The 19,646-nt window shown below is 55.0% G+C and overlaps 1 protein-coding gene across 1 annotated transcript in view; it reads right to left on the bottom strand.

Annotated features, from left to right (window-relative positions):
- The window catches only part of SDC3 (syndecan 3), a 34,403-nt gene extending 27,418 nt beyond the window's left edge, over window positions 1-6,985 (bottom strand). The window contains exon 1 of the mRNA XM_077130489.1: window positions 6,848-6,985. Within this exon, the coding sequence (XP_076986604.1) occupies window positions 6,848-6,985 (138 nt within the window). The remainder of the gene's footprint in view (window positions 1-6,847) is intronic.
- Between the last annotated feature and the right edge of the window lie 12,661 nt (window positions 6,986-19,646).

The following is a 19,646-nucleotide window of genomic DNA, read 5'->3' as shown; positions in this document are numbered from 1 at the left end:
CAGTGTGGGGATGAGGGCCCTGATTAGCCTCATCCCACCCCACTCTGACGGTCCAGAGTTCAGACCATCCCTGGCCCTGGAGGAGATATGATGACAAGGCTAGCAATGGGACAAACAGAACTCCAGAGTATGGGTTGGGGGTGGGGGTGGAGGCAATTAAAAACTCAGCTCTACCAGTTCCTGGGTGTGTGAGTTCTAGCAGGTAGCTTAACATCTCTGAGCCTTTTTTTAAGTGAGGGGGAAACCACCAGCCTCTAAGAATGGTTGGAAAGCTGGAGAATCAGATTCAACCCTTGGTAAGACTACACAGCCATCTCTGGGCTTCAGCGTTCCCATCTGTAACACAGCAGGGTGTGGGGTTGGTCATTTCTTTAGGACTCTCCCACCTCTGCAGTTCTGTGCTTCAGTCAACAAACATCAACACTCAGTTTTGGCCAGGATTTGTGCAATGAATGGAACATAGCCAAGGAATTCCCCAGCTACAAGGAAAATGGAAAGAGCCCAGTATTGCCATGTCCTGGGCTCCATGCTACAAATAACAAGGTCTCTCTGGGGTTGCAGGAGTGGAAGGGCTGCCCTGACAGCTCCAAAGAACCAAATTCAACAGTGAACCCAACACCATGAGGCCCTGGAAAGTACCTCCACTAATCTTGCCCAAATCCTGTCTGCTCTAATTGGGAATTTTGGCCCACGTCCTCCCTTTTAGGGGACCCCCTACCTCTGGGGTTTGGCTCTGGGTCATTGATGATCATTCAAACTTGATCCCCTTACTCCATCCAGATCCAGTGAAAAACCCTGTTCCTACCAACAAATAGCAATTCCTCAGCGATGCTAAGAGAGGGACAGGAAAAGGGTAAAACTAAGGCAGGTAAATAGAAGCAACCAACATTTGCATGAGTGCCCACTCCTTATCAGGCCCTTTATTACTTCATGTTGTTAATTCTCAGACATCTTCTGGCAGAGGTATTCTTAGCCCCATTTTGAAGAGTCTGAGACTGAGGTTCAGAGAGGTCATGTAAACGTGCCATAGTCACACAGCAAAAAAACTGACAGATCCAGGCATCCACCCCTGGTCAGGATGAGTCTAGGGCCCCTGCCCATTCTTCTACCTCACACTGTGCCTTCAGTTCGGAGACCCCAAAGCAGACAGAGGTCCCAAGGCCTGGCTGGGGACCCAGGGATGGGAAGGAGGCAGGCCAAGGCCAGCTGGGACAATGGAAGCTATAGAACCTTCCTCTGCCTGGTATAAAAGGCCAGCCTAGGCATTCTCTGCCCTCAGCCCTCAGTGGCCAGGTAATGAAGGGGCCAGGTCACTTGTCAGGGACCACTGCACCCTATCCCATGGCCGGACTCTCAGCCATTGCTGCACAGACTCCCCCTGCAATCGTGGTTTCCTGTTTGGCACTGAGACTGGGCTTGGCCAATAGGGGAGGGGAGCGGCCGCCCCTCTGGCCGGGGCCTGCTCTGGAGGAGGTGGGGGGGCCGGAAGTGAAGGCTACCCTGTCTCCAGGAATCCAAGTCAAGGCAAGGAGGGAGGGGGGATCAGTCGGCAAATATTTACCAGGCACTGCCCTGGTGTTCCCAGGATGTGGGAGAACGTAACAGGACAGAGGCCAGGGGCTGGAGATCAGCACAACAAACCAGGTGGTCCAGGACCAGTCCAGACTTTGCTCCCTGTTCACTTTAGGTTTTGGTGGGGGGAAGTAAGGGGCTGAGCCCCAGGCCGCTCCCGGCTCTGGCTACCCTCCCCACTCCCAGAAACGAAATGACACAGCTTCAAGCAGCTGGGCTGGAGCCCAGAGCCACAGCCCCTCTGTCCTGCCCAGACGCGGTAGAGGCAGTGCCTTGGCACTCAGACCACAGGCCCACCCCATGCAGCCCCCTGGCGCCTCCCAGCCCACGGGCACAGGCCACGGGCCCGCAGGACCCTGCCAGCCTTGCTGTCCCCCTAGCCTACACAGCAGAGGACACAAAAACCCCAGCCTAGGCTTCAAAGCTCATAACCCTGGCTTCCTTCCTCCCTTCATTGATTGATTCATTCATTCATTTGAGCCATTCAATTCTGGGTCAGGCATGAAGTTGGCCCTGAGGTTTCACAAGAGAACAAGGCAGCCACAGAGTTTGCCCCAAGGAGCTCATGGCTTATCCGCAAAGCATTCTGGCACCACTCTGGATTGCTGTGTGACCTCCACCAAATACCTCTCCCTCTCTGAACCTCAAACACTGTTAGGCCTTAGATGCATCCTGGTGGGGCCAGGACTCAGGGATGGGACAGTAAGAACATAGATTTGGGCTCTTTCTAAGGGTCAGTTGGGCTAATGGCAAGACTACTTGCTTCTGCAGAGTGTGTCTCTATCACTGGAGAAATCCAGCACATGCCCAGGTCACTTTTCAGACTGCTCCCATCCCCTAAATTTATAAATATTCCCTCTTTCCTGTGCTTAGATCACTGACCCAGACACACATACACACACACACTTGCTGACATCCCATCACAGTTTACAAAGCAAACCCACTATCCATCCCCTGAGTACTCTCAGAGAAGCCCATTTTACAGATGAGGGAAGTCTTGCGGGAGGGCTGAGGGGCTGGGGGGTGAGGACCCTGGGGTCATACCCTGGGCAAGCCCTTTCCTCCAACTGTGATTTGTGATAGCGCCACCCGCCTCCAAGCTTATGGTGAGAATGAAATGAGAAATGACATGGTACACACATAGCCCAGAGCCTGGCAGACAGCAGCCACTTATTCAACTAATATCCCAATGATACTGATATAGGTATCATTTTGGGGGGGAGGGAGGCCCCAGAGAGGTGAAGTAACTTGCCCAAGATCACACAGCAAGAGGAGGTGAAATTATGACTGGAGCGCCATTCTATCAGCCTGTCAGGACCCGGATCTATTCAGGAAACCCCCCGCCTCCCGCGCCCCCACTCCCTTTCTGGCTGTGTGATCTTGAGCAAGTCACTTAACCTCTGTGTGCCTCAGTTTCTGCATCTATAAAACAGATGTCCTAACAATTCCTACTTCAAAAGATTATCACAAGGATTAAATGTGAACACACTTAGAGGGCGGGGCTCTCAGTGTGAGCTGCCACTTCTATTATTAAACCCCCCAAGGTGTGGTCCTGCCTCCCAAATTGTGCCCTCAGGAACTGCTGGACTAGGGGAATTTAGACTAAAAGGGCTCCCCTCCCCAGCTGGCTCCACTCTGCTCCAGCCTTTAGGAATCCTGCTGCAGCCCTTTCTAGAATGGTCAGCCCTCTTCCCACACTAGTTTTTGGGGGAGAGCCTCAGCCTAATGGGGGAGACAGGAGGGAGGACCAAGGCAGGGCATGACTCCTGGAGGAGCTCTGTCTCTACCCTCCCCCAGCCCACCACTAACCTGACTTGATCTAAAGCCCAAACCCAGAGTTGCCCCGCTCTGTGCGCCTGCCCCCCTCCCCCCCATGGGATGTGGAAGGAAGCACTTGTTTGCAAAGGCCAAACTGCTCTGGAACACAGTGGAAGCGGAGGAAGAAACACTGACTTCACAGCTGGCAGTGTGGTACCACTCCCAAAAAGCAGCATGCACTTGGTTTGAATCCCAGCTCTGCTGCGAGGATCGTGTCACACACCATCCCAAGGGCCATGTAAGTGAAAGATTTGTACCCGACTGGCAGGTGAGAAAGCCAAGGTCAGGGACGGCTATAGCTTGCTCAAAGTCACATGGTTATCACTTCGATAGCCCAGCTCAAAATCCTCCTCCTCCAGGCAGCCCTCCCAGCTCCCTCCTGGAGAGGCCCCACCTCCTGAAAGCTCACTATGTGTTAGGTTGTGCTCAGTCTATCCAAGGAGCTCATTTCCTCATCCCAGCACCCCTGGGTGAGGCTGACGCCATTACTGTCTCCATTTTACAGACAAAGAAATCTGAGACACAGAGAAGTTTTTCATCTGCAATCACACAACAGGTGACTGACCCCAGAGCCCCAGGTCCATGTCACTTTGGAGGTGGACAGGCAGCAGTCCCCGTGTGGCCCTGTGTTTTCCCTCCAATGACAGAAAGGGAATGGTTCATCAGAGGCCCTCATCCAGAACAGTCCAGAGGTCCACACCTTTTATTTTTAGGGAGGACAGTCTCACCCAGGCAACCCAAGAAGGGCCAGGAGGGAAGAGGGGTAGGGAGCTACCTAAGGCATGATAACTTCAGTCCTGCTGTTGGGATGGTCCTGAAGGCAGATGTCCCTTAGATTCCTGGTCACCTGGTCTTTCAGGGGAGAGGAGACTCCCTAAAGGAGGTGCCAGAATCAGATGCCCCCCAACTCAACACCTGCAGCATGAATGAGACCTACTATCCCCATTGCAGCTACCCCAGAGGCCACCCCCCCCCCCACACACACACACAGCACCACACATACTGGCAGACAGACCCCAGGGTCATCTTGTCCCTCTTCCATCCCAATGACGTGCTTACAGCCCCCCCCCCAACAGAGGCCACTACTGGAGTCACCTTGTCCAGGGCTCTTCTGGTCTAATAGGGGTCATCCCGTTGCAGGGATCGCCCCCCTCCTCTGGTTGGACACCCCTGGCAACTGAGCACCACTCATTAACCCTTTGCCTCCCAGGCCAGATGAGGGTCAACAGAGGTGAGGCCCCTCTCAACAGCCTGATCCCTGGGAAGGTGTGAGGCCTGGAGAGGGACACCCCTTCCTCATCCCACTTCGAGCCATAGGCCCTTCTCCCCTCCAAGCCTAGCCTACGATCTCAGCCTTCCAGCCCAGACCCCAGGGTTTGCTTTACCTGCCACCCAGCCTTCAGCCTGAACCACACCCATATCTATTCTGTCCTTAGACTCGGGGGTACCCAGCCTTTACCTACCACCCAGGCAAGCTTTACCTGCCATGCCTTCACTTCACATGAGCTTATTTAATCAATTCCATCACCTCATGGGTCATGAAATATTACCCTTGTTTCATGGATGACTGATAGTTGCTCATCCAGGGAAGTGACTTGCCCCAGGTCACACAGCTTGGGATCCCCTCTTAACCTGCAAGTATAGGTACTTTGCCCTGAGCCCCTCTTCCATTCATCTAGACCCTAGGCATTTATTAGCTCCTTCCTTGTACAAAAGCACACATTGTCCCATTCCATCTTCGTGACCACCCTCTGAGGAGGGTGCTATTAAGCCCATTTCACAGAGAGGCAAAGATATGCTCAGAAAAGTGAGATGACTTGCCCAAAGTCACAACATGGGTCAGTGCACTAGTGGAATTTGAACCTGGGGCTGTGTGATTGCTGAGTCTTTGATTTCAAGGATGGTCATCTAGAAATAAAGCTGGAAAGTGACCCCAGCAGCTGGGATGGGATGGTCTCAGTCTCTCCCAAGGATTTCTTCCCATCACCCTCCCTGAGACAGAGCTGGGGATGAGGGGCCACCAAACACTCACCAATCCCTTCCTCAACAGCTCACAGCCCTAGGCTGGGGGAATGGTTCTGATAATGGCCTGTCAACCCAAGAAGCAATCTCAAAGCCCCTTTCTGTCCTCTCATTTTACAGATGAGCAGACTGAGGCTCAAAGAGAGAAGGGATTTGCAGGGACAGGGAAGGGCACCTGGGGGTTGCCCTGGAAACCTGGATCACCCTCAGCCCAGGCTCTAGATATGCACCCTGAGGAATTCACTTGGGACCTGGGTCCCTCAAGGGAGGAGGTGGCCCTTCCCCCCACTGCCCTCCTCCCGCTCCCCCTGAAGGAGGTGGGACCCAGCTCAGACCCATGGCTGCTGCAGCCACTCAAAGGGATATTCGGGGGTCACCTCACACACACTCACACACACACATCTACCTGCACACATTCAACCTCTCTCGGGAGTATATGCTCTGTCACCCATGCACCTGCACTCACCCATACACAGAACACACACTGACACACTCCCATGGGTCGAAGCACACGCAGGGGTCTCCCTCACACACACCCCAGCCCCGTGCATGCACACACAGCTATGGCCAACAGTTGCCCTGCCGGTTTCTGATACATGCCTTGCACAATGGGTCACCCTCCCACGACCATGCACGCACACCCATCACTACTGCACTCACACGGGGAGGGCACGATGCACCTGCCCATTCCCGGTGGACCCACCCTCGCCCTCCACCCCTCACTCGTACCTGCCCACAGGTCCCAGCGCTCTTCCCTGCGGTGGACACGCGCGCGGGATCGCCCTCCACCCCTCAGGTCACCTTCACACGGGTCGCCCTCCGCCCTCCCCCCACTCCGGCCCCCCACCGCCCTCGCCGCTGCCGCGGGGGCCCAGCGCACATCCTCCCCCGGTAGGGGGGATCCACCCGATTCCCTAAAAGTGGTCGCGGTCTGGGCACACCCACGAGACGAGAGCCACGCTCACTCCGCGACCCAAGACACACCCAGCCCGGGCCCCGCGCCCGCGGATGCCTGGGCCCGCCGGCAGGCCCTCCCCACGCTCTCGGACCCGGACAGGGGCGCCCGCTGCGCCCCTGGGGAGGCGGATTCACCGAGCCCCAGGGCCGAGGGAGGGGGAGGGCAAGGCGTTGACCCGCGCGCCCCGGTTCCCGCCGGGCTTCCCTCGGGTGGGCGGTGGGGGCAAAGGGAACTGGAAATGAGCCCCCTAAAAGGCGACTGCGGGCGGGGGTGGCCTTCCCCGAGAAGGCCAGAAAAGGGGGGCGCCCACGGGGCGGGGGAGGGGCGCGCGGGGGCGGGGCGGGGCCGCAGCGGGGGAGGCCCCGGAGGGGTCCCGGGCCCGGCACGGGGTCCCGGGGCGGGGACGGGCGCCCCGCGCGGAGGACGGCGGGACGAGGGTGGCGGGCCCGGGGCGGGGGTCCGGCGCGCGGCACTCACCCCCGCGGCGCGCCCAGCTAACAGCAGCAGCAGCAGCGGCGGCAGGAGCAGCCCGCGGGCCCCGGGCCCGGCCGCGCTCCCGGCCCCGGCGCCTGCCCCGTTCGCGGCCCCGGCGCGGTGCGGCGGCCCCGGCTTCATGGCGGCGGCGCGGGCGGCGGGGCGGGCGGCGGGCGCCTTTGTTCGGAGCGCGCGGGGCGGCGGGGCGGCGGGGCGGCTGGCCCGACGCGGCTGGCTGGGCTCCGGGGCTCCCGGCTCGGCGGCCCGGCTCCGCCTCGCAGCTCCGCGCCCACAGCAGCCGCGCCCGCAGGAAGCGTGCGCCGCCGCCGGGCCGCCCCCAGCGCGGGCGGAGCGGGAGGAGGGGCGCGGGGGCGGGGCGGGCCGGAGCGCGCCCCCCGCGGCCGCCGCCCCCGGGCCCGGCCGCCCGTCCGCTCCCCTCCGAGCCCCCGATCGCGCGGCCAGCACACGCCGACCCCCCGCGGCCCCGGCGGCCGGGACGGCGGGCGGCGGGGCGAGCCCCTCGGGCCGGGGGACCCGGGAGCAGGGCCCTGCCCCGCCGCGCGTGGGGCTGCCGTGTGTGGGGATCCCGACAGAACCCCGCCCCCCACCCCGGCCGGGCTGTTGGGAGGGTGGGAAGAGAAGGGTCCCGCGCGGAAATGCCCTGGGACGGGCCTGGCTTATTTTCTGGCTGGCCTAGTGGGTGGCATTCCCGTTAGCATTTGGAGCCTCCCTGTTTCGGGGCTCGGTTCAAATGTCCCTTCCAGGCCTCCCGACTCCAGGACACCCTCTCTCCACCCCAGCCCGTCCACGTGGCCGGCCAGGAGGTCGCCCAAGACCCAGGACGTGGGGCTGTGTGACACCAGATCCGACCTGGGCCTCTCTGGGCTCTGTCCATGGTGGGTGTTGACTTCTGGGCCCTAGATTTTCCTGGATCTGCAGGGGGAAAAAAACCAGCGATGGGGGGAGGGGAGTTGAGGGGGGCATCCTGCTGTCATGCCCCCTCCCCCACCAGCTGTGAGACCCCAGGCAAGCCGCCCCAGTTCTCCAGAGCGGGTGGAGGGGGAGGGAGAAGTGTCTAAGTGGCTGAGTGGGGGTGCCTGGCCCTGAGGGTTCTTTACCCTGGTGGTGAGTGTGCATTGTTCTCCATTGCCTTTTCCCCATCTGACATACTACGGGCTTTAGTCCTTGTCCCCCATTAGCACACCCAGAGAGCAGGGGTGTGAGTCTATCTTGTTCACTTGACACTAGAATAGGGCCTGGCGCATAGTAGGTGCTCAATACAAATTTTTGAGTGAATGAGTGTTTCCTATTTGCCTAAGCTCACCTCCACCCAGGTGTTCTGATGGCAGATGGGAGGAAACATTAATTAGGCCCTGACCACATGCCAGGCGGGGTGCCAAGTGCTTCACATGGATGGTCTCCTTTCATCCTTTCAGCAAACCCATGAGGTAGGTACTGGTAGGGTCTCCACTTTGTTGATGGGGAAACTGAGGCCCTGAGAGAGAAGGTTATTTACTGAGGATTGCGGGCTGGAAGTCTTTGCCGTCAGCTGCTCAGGCACCAGCATGGGGCCTGCCATCAGGAAACAGGAATTGAATTTGAGTTGAAACTGGAACAATGACCCCAAGGAAAGGGGAACCAAAACCAGGGTCGGTGGAAGCAGATGGGGGGGTGGGGAGATCCTGCCTGAGGGAGGGTGAGCCTGGAGGAACAGACTCTGAGGGAGCAGCTTTGGTCTTTGGGTGTCAGGAGGGCCCCAGGCTTGTCCTGCAGGGCCCATGGGAGGCGGGGCTGAATTAGAAGGGGCTCCCTGAGAGGGAGTGAGAATTCCTAACCTAGAGTGTATGTGGGGCCAGGCTGGCTGTCTTCTCCAGAAATCATGGAGACGGAGGGAGGGAGACTGTCCCACTCTAAGATTTAAAATATCCCGAGGTTCCAGTCTCGGAAATCCCATCCCCATGTCTTTTGTAATTCTGACCTATGGGCACCTTGAGGAGATGGGTGGGGAGGGGCTGGTGGAAGCTGGTAAAAGGAAGCTGGTTCTTGTTGAGGCAGCACAGTTTGGAGTTGAAGGGCTCTGGCTCTGGGTTGGGCAAATATCTGGGTTCAAATCCCAGTTCTGTGATCTTGGATGAGTAGCTTCAGTTCTCCAAGCCTCAGTTTCCCAGCTGTAATACAGAGATAATAACTACACAGTGTGTGGTAGTTAGAGTCATTTGTCAACTTGGCCAGGTGAAGGTGCCTAGTTCTGTGACTGTGGACATGAACCAATGGTACGTGAACCTCATCTGTTGCTGATTACATCTGCAGTCGGCTAGAAGGTGTGCCTGCTGCAATGAATGATGTTTGATTTAATTGGCTGGTGCTTAAATGAGAGAGCTCAATGTAGCAGAGCCCAAGCAGCTCAGCATACCTCATGTCAGCACTCGCAGCTCAGCTCAGGCCTTTGGAGATGCAGAAAAGAATCACCCTGGGGAAAGTTGTTGGAACCCAGAGGCCTGGAGAGAAGGCCAGCGGAGATCACCCTGTGCCTTCCCATGTAAGAAAGAACCTCAGTTGAAAGCTGCCTTTGCTCTGAAGGACTAACAAAATAAATCCCTTTTATTAAAAGCCAATCCGTCTCTGGTATGTTGCATTCTGGCAGCTAGCAAACTAGAAGACAACGTTCTTTCATTCATTCAGCAAATGTCTGTGCATACTTATGTGCCAAGGCCAGTGCCAGAGAAAAGTGAGAATAAATGAGCTCTTCTCTGTCATTGTTCTGGGGTTCAGCAAAGATGAGTGTGATGATGCTTATAAAGGAAAGGGCCCAGTTGTGGGGGTAGAGCTACCTCCCAGAGGGGCTACCACGGGTCCCAGGAGCAGACTTGTCCTGAGGAGCTCCCAAAGGGCAGATTAGGGTGGGTGTGAGATGTTGTAAGAAGCCAGATTTCAGCTCTGTGTAAAGAACTTTTGAGTAGTTGGAGCTGGCCACAGACAGCAGCAATTAGTCTGATGGGTAGTGAGTACACTGTCTTGGGAGGTATGCAAGGCTCAGAGACCTAGCTAGCAAAAAGACCAATAGAACAATTTCCATGCACAAGGGCGGTGGTAGGAGTGGTCCAACTCCAGAGGTTTCTGCCAGTTGTTATATTTGGCTCCTGGAAGCAGTAGCACCCCTTCCCTGACATCCTGGTTGGGGGTGGAGTAATCTCTTTGGACTGGCCATGCCAGGAGCGCCACCTGCTGCTCCCTGAAGACATTGTTCATGGCCAGAACTAGGGAAGGGCTGGGGGTCTCCTTCTGCCCTCCACTCCCACCCCGCTCCTGCTTGCTCTGGCTCTCCCTGGAATCCGCAGATGCACACTTCCACCTACCCTCGTACACACACATTTGCAGTCACCCATCCCCATGCCTCCCAGTGCTTTATAAGCCCACCCACTTGCTGCACATCCAGGCATACGCAGGGTCTCCCTTTACCCATCATCTTCCCTCCCTCCACAACATCCCGCCGAACCCAGGCTGCACCTGCTGCCCCACTCCATGCACAGCTCTCATGACCTCCATTCCCTCCTCCTGCCCTTTGGACCCTCGGAATACAGGTCTCCTTTGAGAAGCCTCCCTGACTCCCCCGGACAGGGCTGGTCCTGCCTCCACCCAGCACGCTGTACCCTCCTCACACCCCACCTCACCCTCACCTTGTTTTCAGTCTGTCCTGCCTGGGAAGCAAGGGTAAAACAGACAAACCGGAGGAAGAGCAGTACCCTCCTTGCAGGTTGTTGCTGTGAGGGCCCAATGAGCTAAGACTCGGCAACTCTGCGAATGGAGCCTGGCTCGCGGGAAGTGCTTCTCAGGCATTGGCTCTTCGCCTAGGTATCCCAGTGTACGATAAATATGGAGCTCAAGAGGAGCTGATTACGTGTCAGACGTTGTTCTATGACACAGCCACCCACATCATCCGCTTTTGAAAAATGACAAGCCAAGGCACAGAGAGGATCACACAGCTGGAAAGTAGCAAAGCCAAAATCCTGAGTCCTAAGGAGTTTAATTTTTTTCTTTTTTTTTTTTTTTAGCATGGGCAGGCACCAGGAATCGAACCCGGGTCTCTGGCATGGCAGGCAAGAACTCTGCCACTGAGCCACTGTGGCCTGCCCAAGGCTCTTAATCTTTACACCATAAGGCCAGGTCCAGAGGTGTGTTGGGAAGCATTTGATGGACGGATGGAAGAGTCGCTGAGGGAATGAGGATATGATCACATGGGCACACACCAACCCACGGACGTGGATTCAGCCTGACACCCAGATAACCCCACGGGCTCCTGTGGAAGCCATGCCCCACCACCCCCAGTCCTGGCAGACCTATCTCTGCCCTTGGACTTGCCTTTTTGACTCTGACAAGGTAGCAAAGAGGTAGGGGGAGGCCTCAGCCAGCATCTTTGAACTTACATCTTATTAAGAGTTGCCGCCCAGACCTAGCACATATTAGGTGCTTAATAATAGTTACCTGACCCCACCTGCCCAGGTGTTTGACTAAACAGACTAACTCTTTGGAATTCAACATTGCCTTGTAATAATGAGAGCCAAGACTGACCGAGGGCTAACTCTTTGCCATACTGAGCACTTGCCAGAAACATCCTCATTTCATTTCCTCCACGCACAACCCCCCACCCCCCACCCCTGCTCCATGACTTGGGTACAACAAACAAACCGGAGGGAAAGCAGTACCCGCCTCCCAGGTTGTTCTGTGAGGACCAAGTGAGTTAAGACTCCGGCGACTCTCTGGATGAGGCTGGCACACGGTGCTACGCAGGCATCTGCTCTTCGCTTCGCTCCTGTCTGACAGCTGGGGACACTGGGGCTCAGAGAAACGAAGTAACTTGCCCCAGTTTCACACCCAGCAAGCGGGGGTTGATCGATGCCAACCAGACAGTGTGATGACAGAGCCTTGGCTTTTAACACTGTGCTGTGATGCTCCCACCCATGAGCCACGAGGGGACTTTGTGATCCCAACCAGCCTTTCAAACACATGTGCCCTCCTGGTTCTGGACACTCTCAGGGCTTATAAAATGAGCCCCTATCTCCCCTCTGCCACCCCCACTTTCACCCTTCCGGTGTGAAGAGAACCCCTCCCACCCCAGCTTCCGGTCTTGCCTGAGAGTCAGGATAGAGGCCAGAGCCTAGGTTTGCTTCTAAGAAAATCTAAGTGAGAGCTGTCCTTGAGGCCAGTGATCCTGGAAACGTAGGAACTGAAACAAGATCCTGGCAAGAAGGCAAAGGCAAAGGCCGAGCCCTGGCCGGGGCAGGGTAGGGGGAGAAGTCCTGATGCAGCGCCCACTGACGGAGCCTGGGGAGACTCAGAGGCTGCCGGCTGCCTGCCGTGAGCAGAAGCCAGCGATACTGTTGGCGGGATCCACAGGGCCTGCAGAGGGGCTAGGGCAAGCAGAAGGAAAGCTTGGCCTCCACAGTGTGGGAGTCCCCTGTGGCCCAGGGGACCTGGTCTGTGTGAGGGTCTCACGGGGCAGTGCCAGTCTGGGATTGGGACGCTGCATGCAGAGCTTTTCCATGTGAGAAGAGGGAGGCTTAGAGGGGTTGGGTGACACCCCCAGGTCACACGGGTGCTGTTCATGGGGCCAGGAGTTGAGCCTGGTCCTGTCCTAGATCTGTTAGCTGGGAGTTTGCAAATGGTGGAGACTGAAGGGTGTCCTGGAGGACTCTTAGGGGCTGGCACAGGTGAGAGTGGAGCGAGGAAGTCAGGTTTGAGCTTAGTGATCTGTGAGCCACAGAGTAAGGCCTGGGCTGGTTTGCAGGATGGGTGAATAGAGACTGGGATGTACCATAGCAGAGTCCCTGGCTGCAGATAGCCTCCCTCCAGGGCAGATCCATGCCCAGGTACCAGAAGGGGCAGGGCCAAGCTGGGCAGATGGGGGCCCTGCCTAAGGAGAGAGAAGGGCTCTGGGACCTGAGAACAAGGTTAGGTCCAGGCGAAGCTTATACAATTCAAGGGGACCAGAAATACAAAATTAGGAACATGGCCTTGGAAGAAACCTGTGCAAGTGAGGAGTCCTGAAGTTTAAGCTTCATTAACTTCACAGTGTGGCCAGACACTATAGACTGCACCCAGCAAAGTCAGCAGGGAGACTGGGCAGTGGGGGGTATATGCCAGTATGAGGGTTTGGGTACAGAGGAGAGCATCTAGAAAGGCTTCCTGGTGGTGGTGTTATTTCCACTGGGCCATGGAAGACAAGCCTTGGAGAAGTGGGTGTTCCAAATTGGCTACACTGAGGCTTGGCTTGGCCCAGGAGGAGAGCCTCTGAGATCTGGAGCACTGGCTCGAGGTTTCAGGCATCAGGCACATGGATGAGGCCTAGAACATTCTGGGGGCTTGTCACTGTCATCAAGAATGACAGCACACGTGGGAATTTGTCCTACTCTCCCCATCTCACCCTACCTTGTCTGCCCATTTCCTATGAGGGGAAGTGACTTGCCCAACATGATGTGGTCAGTCTGTAGCACAGTTGGGACTAAATCCCAAGCTGCCTCATCCACAGTCCTGGAAGTTTTCTCCCACCCACCCCCTTCTTATAAACCAGCTGCCATGTTTGTAAAAACTCACAAATTCTTGGTGTAGGACCCCTCTCCCCCCACCCCCCACAACCAAGATCCTCCTTCAGCCCAGAGACAGACCCTTCCATGGGTTGTCCCACTCCGGCCAGGCCCCAGCCCTTCCTTCCCAGTGCTTCTGGTCCATCCCCCACAGCTCTGGCCCTTGACACCCAGGGGCCCTCCAGGCCTCAGAACCCTCTTCTCTGTCCTCATCACTGCCCCCTCTTGCCCTCATCTCCTTCCACCCCCACTCTAACCCCAAGGGTCCTCCTGTGAGTTGCTTTGGAGACAATATCCTAGACCTTGGGTGCTCTCTTCAACTGGCCAAGACCCTGCCTGGCACAGGCCCCATTGTCACCTGCTTGGGCCACTGGTCACCATGGCATGATTTACAGTAGCTCAAGCCCCTGTGAATTCAGTCTGCTGTCCGGGGGTCTTCTGGGTGGCTGGCCACCCTCTGCCATGTCTTGATCGACCCCACCCAGGATTCTTACCACACAGATACACACAGGGTCTTCTTTCTATAGGAGGGTAGGTACATGGCCCCCCTCCAAGCTGAGGCCCCTTGGGACCTTGTTCCACCCACAGTCTCCCCTCTCTTCATTCACCTCGAGACCCATGGACCATCCCCTTTTTTCTGACAACCATCTTGCTAGCCTTGGTAGCCTCCTACCCCTGGTTTTTCTCTTATGTCTCTGGCTGCGCCTTCTACTCTATCTTCTTTGGAGGCCCCTGGGGCTCTGCCTCAGCCTTCAAGTTCAAGTTTCCTTCTGCACTTCCCTTCTCTACCGAGTCTCCTTGTTTTATTCCTTTTATTAGCTAGAGACTCACAAAATCCGAAATCTGGGACCCTTCTCTCCCCTTCCTCCCCACTCCGCCTGTAGCTCGCCCTTGGCAGTCAAGTTCCAGTTTCTCCCAGACTAGAACCCATCCCTTCTCTCCATCCCCAGGGCCTCTCCCCAACTGCTCTCTTGCTGGCCTACCGGCCTTGCCTCCCCTCCTCACCCGCCCTCCATCCTGCCTGGAGTCATGTGAATAAATGTGCATGGGATCATGCTTTCCCCTATTTGCAGTCTTCTAGTGGCTTCTCTCAGGCTCAAATCCAACCCCCTTGCCCTGGCTGGGGTGGTTCTGCAAGACCTATTGCTTTTGTCTGGAATACTCTTCCTCTGGCCGTTTTCTCCCTCTGAGCCCAGGCTCACTTCTCAGTCATCCTTTGGGGCCTAGCTCCTCAGAGCCGTCCCAGATGCCAGCTCAGGGCCCAGGGGCCCTCAGAGCCAGTGGCGTGCCGGCCATCTCGCCACAGCCCTGTCTCCTCCCGTGCACCTAGAGGAGGCCCAAGGTCTTTGGGTCAGGGAGGGCCTCAACCTTTGCATGCTGCCCATCTCTATGTTAAAAGCTTCTTATCTGTGCACTCTCTCCCCATTTCATAGATGAGGAAACTGAGCCTTAGACTAATAAAGCAACTTGTCTAAAATCATAGGGCTAGGAAATGGTTGGGGAGGGCCTTGGGGGAAACCCGTGTGTGTGTGTTTACACACCTGCCTTTTTCCCTGTGTGTGTGTGTGGGGGGGCAGGGCGGAGGTGGAGGCAGCGGGCAGTGAGCAGGAATGTAGAGGAAGAGGAGAGAGCAGGAGAAGGGAAGGAAGGCAAGAGAGGAGGCGACAGAGGAGGATACTGCCCCCAAAGCCATTCCACTAACATACCCACATTCCTGGGAATAAATTGCACACTTTGAATCATTTTCCTGGAAGAAAAAAAAAACCTCTCTAAAAATTTATTTTCTATTTTCTTTCTCACCTCATCCTGCGGCTAGAAGAGCCCAGCTGGATGGCACCCAAGGAAGGGAGTGGGGGAGTGTGACCTGGAGCCTGGAGCTTGAGAAAACGGACTGAGGGCTGGGGGCGGTTCCCTCTTCCGCAAGCCTGGGTCCCTTTCTGCAAGTATCACTGTCTCTCAGACATTTAACAGGCCTTGTGGTTGTGGACTTTCAAGATTCTTAGAGAGGAGCCTTCAAACCCTCAAGCTGTATTTATTTGTCCAGTTGAGCCCCTGCAGTACGCCAGCCACGGCTGGAGGCAGTGAGAGAACTGACACGGAAGGGTGGAGGCAAGTAATGAACGGGTAGCTGCGTTCAAGCAGGGCAGGTCCTTGCTCTGGCCCTCACTGCTGAATGGGCTGAGCAGGTCACTTCCCTCAGCCCGGGCCTCCCTTAAGTGGTTGGCATCAAGGGAGCCAAACTCAGTTCCCAGCACCCATAGGTGGCCCTGTGACCCCTGACAGGGCTCAGCAGAGAGATCGGGGAGGGACTCCGGCTCACCAGCTCTGAGGAGAGGCCAGGGGGACTCTGGAGTCAAAGCCACACTTTGCTACTTCCCAGCCTCATGCTCCCTTCCTCCCAGGAAAATACAGGAATGAGCACTCCCTCCTCACAGGTTTGGAAGAGAAGTAAGCAAGGTAACAGGTCAGACCCCTCCTCGAACCATGTCTCCTACACAGGACAGGGCCCGTAGAATTCTAAGTCATGTCCTATCAGGTTCACTCTAGGCCTGAAATGGGTGGGCTTGGCCCCTGCCCAACTAGAACTAAGAGACAGAGGCTTGAGGCCCATCTGGGGGTCCCCGGTTCTGCCCTCCTCAAGGATAGGCGTCCACCCTGGGTCCTGAGTAGCACCAGGGAGCTTGCCCGAGTCCTGCTGATGGGCAGCTGGTGGGGCGGAGTGGGCAAGGACAGCCTTGGTCAACTAACCAGTTTTGGCCCTGTATTCATTATCTATCTATTACTGCATAACAAATCACCCTGAAATGCTGTAGCTTACAACAACCATGAACATTTATTATGTCACACTGTTTCTGAAGGTCAGGAATTTGGGAGTAGCTTAGATCGGTGGTTCTGGTTTGGGGTCCCTAAGGAGGTTGCAATCAGAATGTCAGCCAGGGTGCTGTCATCTTCAGGCTTGATGAGAGCTGAAGGCTGTGCTTCTAAGCTGGCAGGTATGACTGGCACGCAGCAGAAGACTCCAGTTCCTCACCCATTAGACCTCTCCACAGGGCTGTGTGAGTACATTTCAACACATGGCACAACGAGACCAGAGCGAGCCAGCTGGAAGCTACCATGCCTTGTGCGACTGGGCCTCTGAAGTCACCATCATTTCCACAGTAGCCTATTGTTTCCACAGGTCAGCTCCATCCAGTGTGGGAGGGGGCTGGGCAATGGTGAGAATACCAGGAGAAGGAAACAATTTGGAGGATGGCTACCACAGGAAAGGATAAGTCAGAGCACCAACTTTAATGTGCAGAAGTGTCCCAGTTTGGAAGATAAATGGTCATCCTAGGGAAATTCCCAAAGGCCCCCACATAGCAGGGGACACTCAGGCAATAACAGTATTATATTGTGTGCTTAGCCCTGTGCCCCGTGCTTCCAGCGCATTCTCTCGATTGCTCCTCACACCAACTCTGTGAAGCAGGGCCACTATCACCCCCATTTACCAATGAGGAGATGGAGGCATAAGTGGGTAAATACCCTAGTAACGTCACAGCATGGGGCCAGGTGGAGCTGGAATTTGAAGCCAGGCAGTTGCTGGTCATCAAGAGGTTTCGGTTGTTTGGAAGCTTGTGCCTAAGCCAGGGATGTGGCCCCAGAAACAGGCAGCAGGGCCTTGGGTCACATCAACAGAGGTATGGACCTGCCCTACTCAGCCACAACCACCTGACTGCATAGCAGGCCTGTGAGGGTGGCAGGGCTGGAACTAGTATTTCATCTGACAGTTGGAGAAACCAAGGCCCAGAGAGGTCAGGGACTTGCCAGAGGTCACAGAGTGAAGCACAAACACAACACTGGGGCCTGTGAACCAGACCCATGACCACACCCTCCTGCCATGAGCAGAGGGAGGGCCTAGCCCCATGCTCAGGGTGAACTGGGGGGAGGGAGTGATGGGTGGTAGGAAAAAAGGGGGAAAACTTAGTCTCAAGGCTGCTGCTAGGCCTCTGATCCCTGGGTAGGACTCCTCTCCTGAGCCCCTCAGGCCAGGAGAAAACCAACCCAGTTCTTACAGCTGTAGAGCACTTAGGCTTCCATAATGCTTTCTTTGGGCAGCAACACCCTCATGTGGCTGTATCTACTAACTACATTAAGTTGCTTCCTTGCTGAAAAGGATGCTTCACTCCCATGTCTCACCCTTCTCCTGCAACCCCATTCTGGGCCACACACAAAAAAAGAGGACATTCTTGGGGCTGAAGGAAGATGACAATAGCAGGGTGGCATGGATGGAGCACTGAACTTGGAGTTGAAAAACCTCAGATTATGATCCCTACTTGATAACTCACTGTGTGGTGTGGTTAACCTCCTCTTACTGGATCTGGAACTCATGTGTATAATGGGCTGATGTCATCTACTCTATACCTCAATCCCTAAAGCATTCATGAGGATCGAAGGAATCATGAATGCAAAAGTGCTCTGTAAACTGTAAAGCACTGTGCCCACACACAGAGTAATTATGGAAACTGTGAGGAATCCACGTTAGAGGGACAATGAGAGAGAGAGAGCAGGAATGCATGTACCTAGTTGGTGGCAGCCTCAGACATCACATCCTTGAGGCAGATTTGGTAGCACCAGGAAAGGCAGCTTTGTGTCAAATGAGACATGGACACGAGCCCAGAGATCAGCCTGCTCCTTGAAGCTCATATCGGTAGAAGGCTATGAGACCAGGATAAAACCACGTTCCTTGCAGGGCTGTGGTGAGGAATGAGAGAACATGCAGAAAACATCTCTTGGGTGTCTGGCACATAATAAGCTCAGAATAAATGACATTAAGTAAACTTATCTTGTTTATGGATAAGTGATTAAGGGGGGAAAATGACTTATCATTAACTAAATCAATTAGATTTATAAGCCAGGTACTGTACTAAGCTACATAATTTCATTTAATCTTCACAGTGGACCTTTGACACAGGTACTATTATTTTCACTTTACAGAGAAGGAAACTGGGCTCAAAGAGATCTCCCAGGCAATCAAATGCAATTGGAATTAAGCCCCACATTTGTCTTACTCAAAAGCTTACATGTTCCCCAAGCCTCATATTGGGCTTGAAATAAGGGGTGGGGCATGGGGGTAGAAGTAATCACATTTCTAAACTGGTTCCTTGCTTTGCTACCACTTAAGCGAGTAATAATAGAAGAGATAAAACCTGAGTACAAAGTACAGATATCCCAGGGGAGAGGAGAAAACCAACATGTGATTGTCCAATATGTGCCAGATGCAAGACATTTATTTAATTGTTCTCTTTTACTAGAGCCCCATCTTATAGAAGAGAAAAATGAGGCTCACACAGGCTAAATTACTTTCCCAGTGTCACAAAGACAGGAGGCAATGGGAGAAACAAATCTAAGCACCTAAGCCTTTCAACTTTGCACTTGCGCACACTGCCTCTGCAAGGATCTAGTACAACCGTAATGTCTTTATAGCCAGCACTTCCCATAACATGATGAGAGAACCACTTCACAGGCTTAAGTATATACACAGACATATATAGATGACATATACATAAAACCTATTTCCAGCAAAGAACTTGGTCAAAGATTCACTTGGTAAAAGTGAATTAACTTACTCAAAGGCACACAGTAAATGGCAGAATCCATGCTTAAACCCAGGTCCATCTGAATCTAGAGCCCTGAATCAGCCTTCCAGTCAGTCACAGTTCACAGTGCCTCCAACAGGTTTCCAGAGTCCTGGACGCCTCACTGCCTCCAACTATCTCTGGAAAACCAATGCTGGCTACTGCAAGAACTTGATTACAGCTGCTGATAACAAAACCAGGTCCTGGACTTGAAACCTGCATTATTTTAGCTTCCTCTTCCTCTCCCCAATTACAGGAGCTACACTTGACTACACCTTACCCTTGAGTTAAGTTCCTTCTGCAGCCACCCTGGGGCTGCACTTCCAGATCAAGGGCTGGTATGGATCCTCAGCTGCCCTTCCGAGACCGAGGCCTCCCTGGCTGAGCCCTCTCTGTAGTTGCCAACACTGAAGTTTCAGTGATAATTTTTGCAAAGCTGCTTCTGAAGCAAAGGTGGTGGGGAAAGGAAAGTGGACAACCTCAGGCATAGACATCAGGTACCTTAATTGAACTGGAACTTCTTGTACTAAAAGCTGGAGGTTCCTCACTTGAGGATAAGGTAAATTAAGAACCTGGGACAGATGTGGGCCAGCATCAGTGTGTGGG

This window comes from Tamandua tetradactyla, chromosome 2, assembly GCF_023851605.1.
Source record: "Tamandua tetradactyla isolate mTamTet1 chromosome 2, mTamTet1.pri, whole genome shotgun sequence".
NCBI classification, from domain to species: domain Eukaryota; kingdom Metazoa; phylum Chordata; class Mammalia; order Pilosa; family Myrmecophagidae; genus Tamandua; species Tamandua tetradactyla.
Note: the sequence above shows the minus strand (reverse complement) of the source record. Positions and strands in the feature narration are given on the sequence as shown.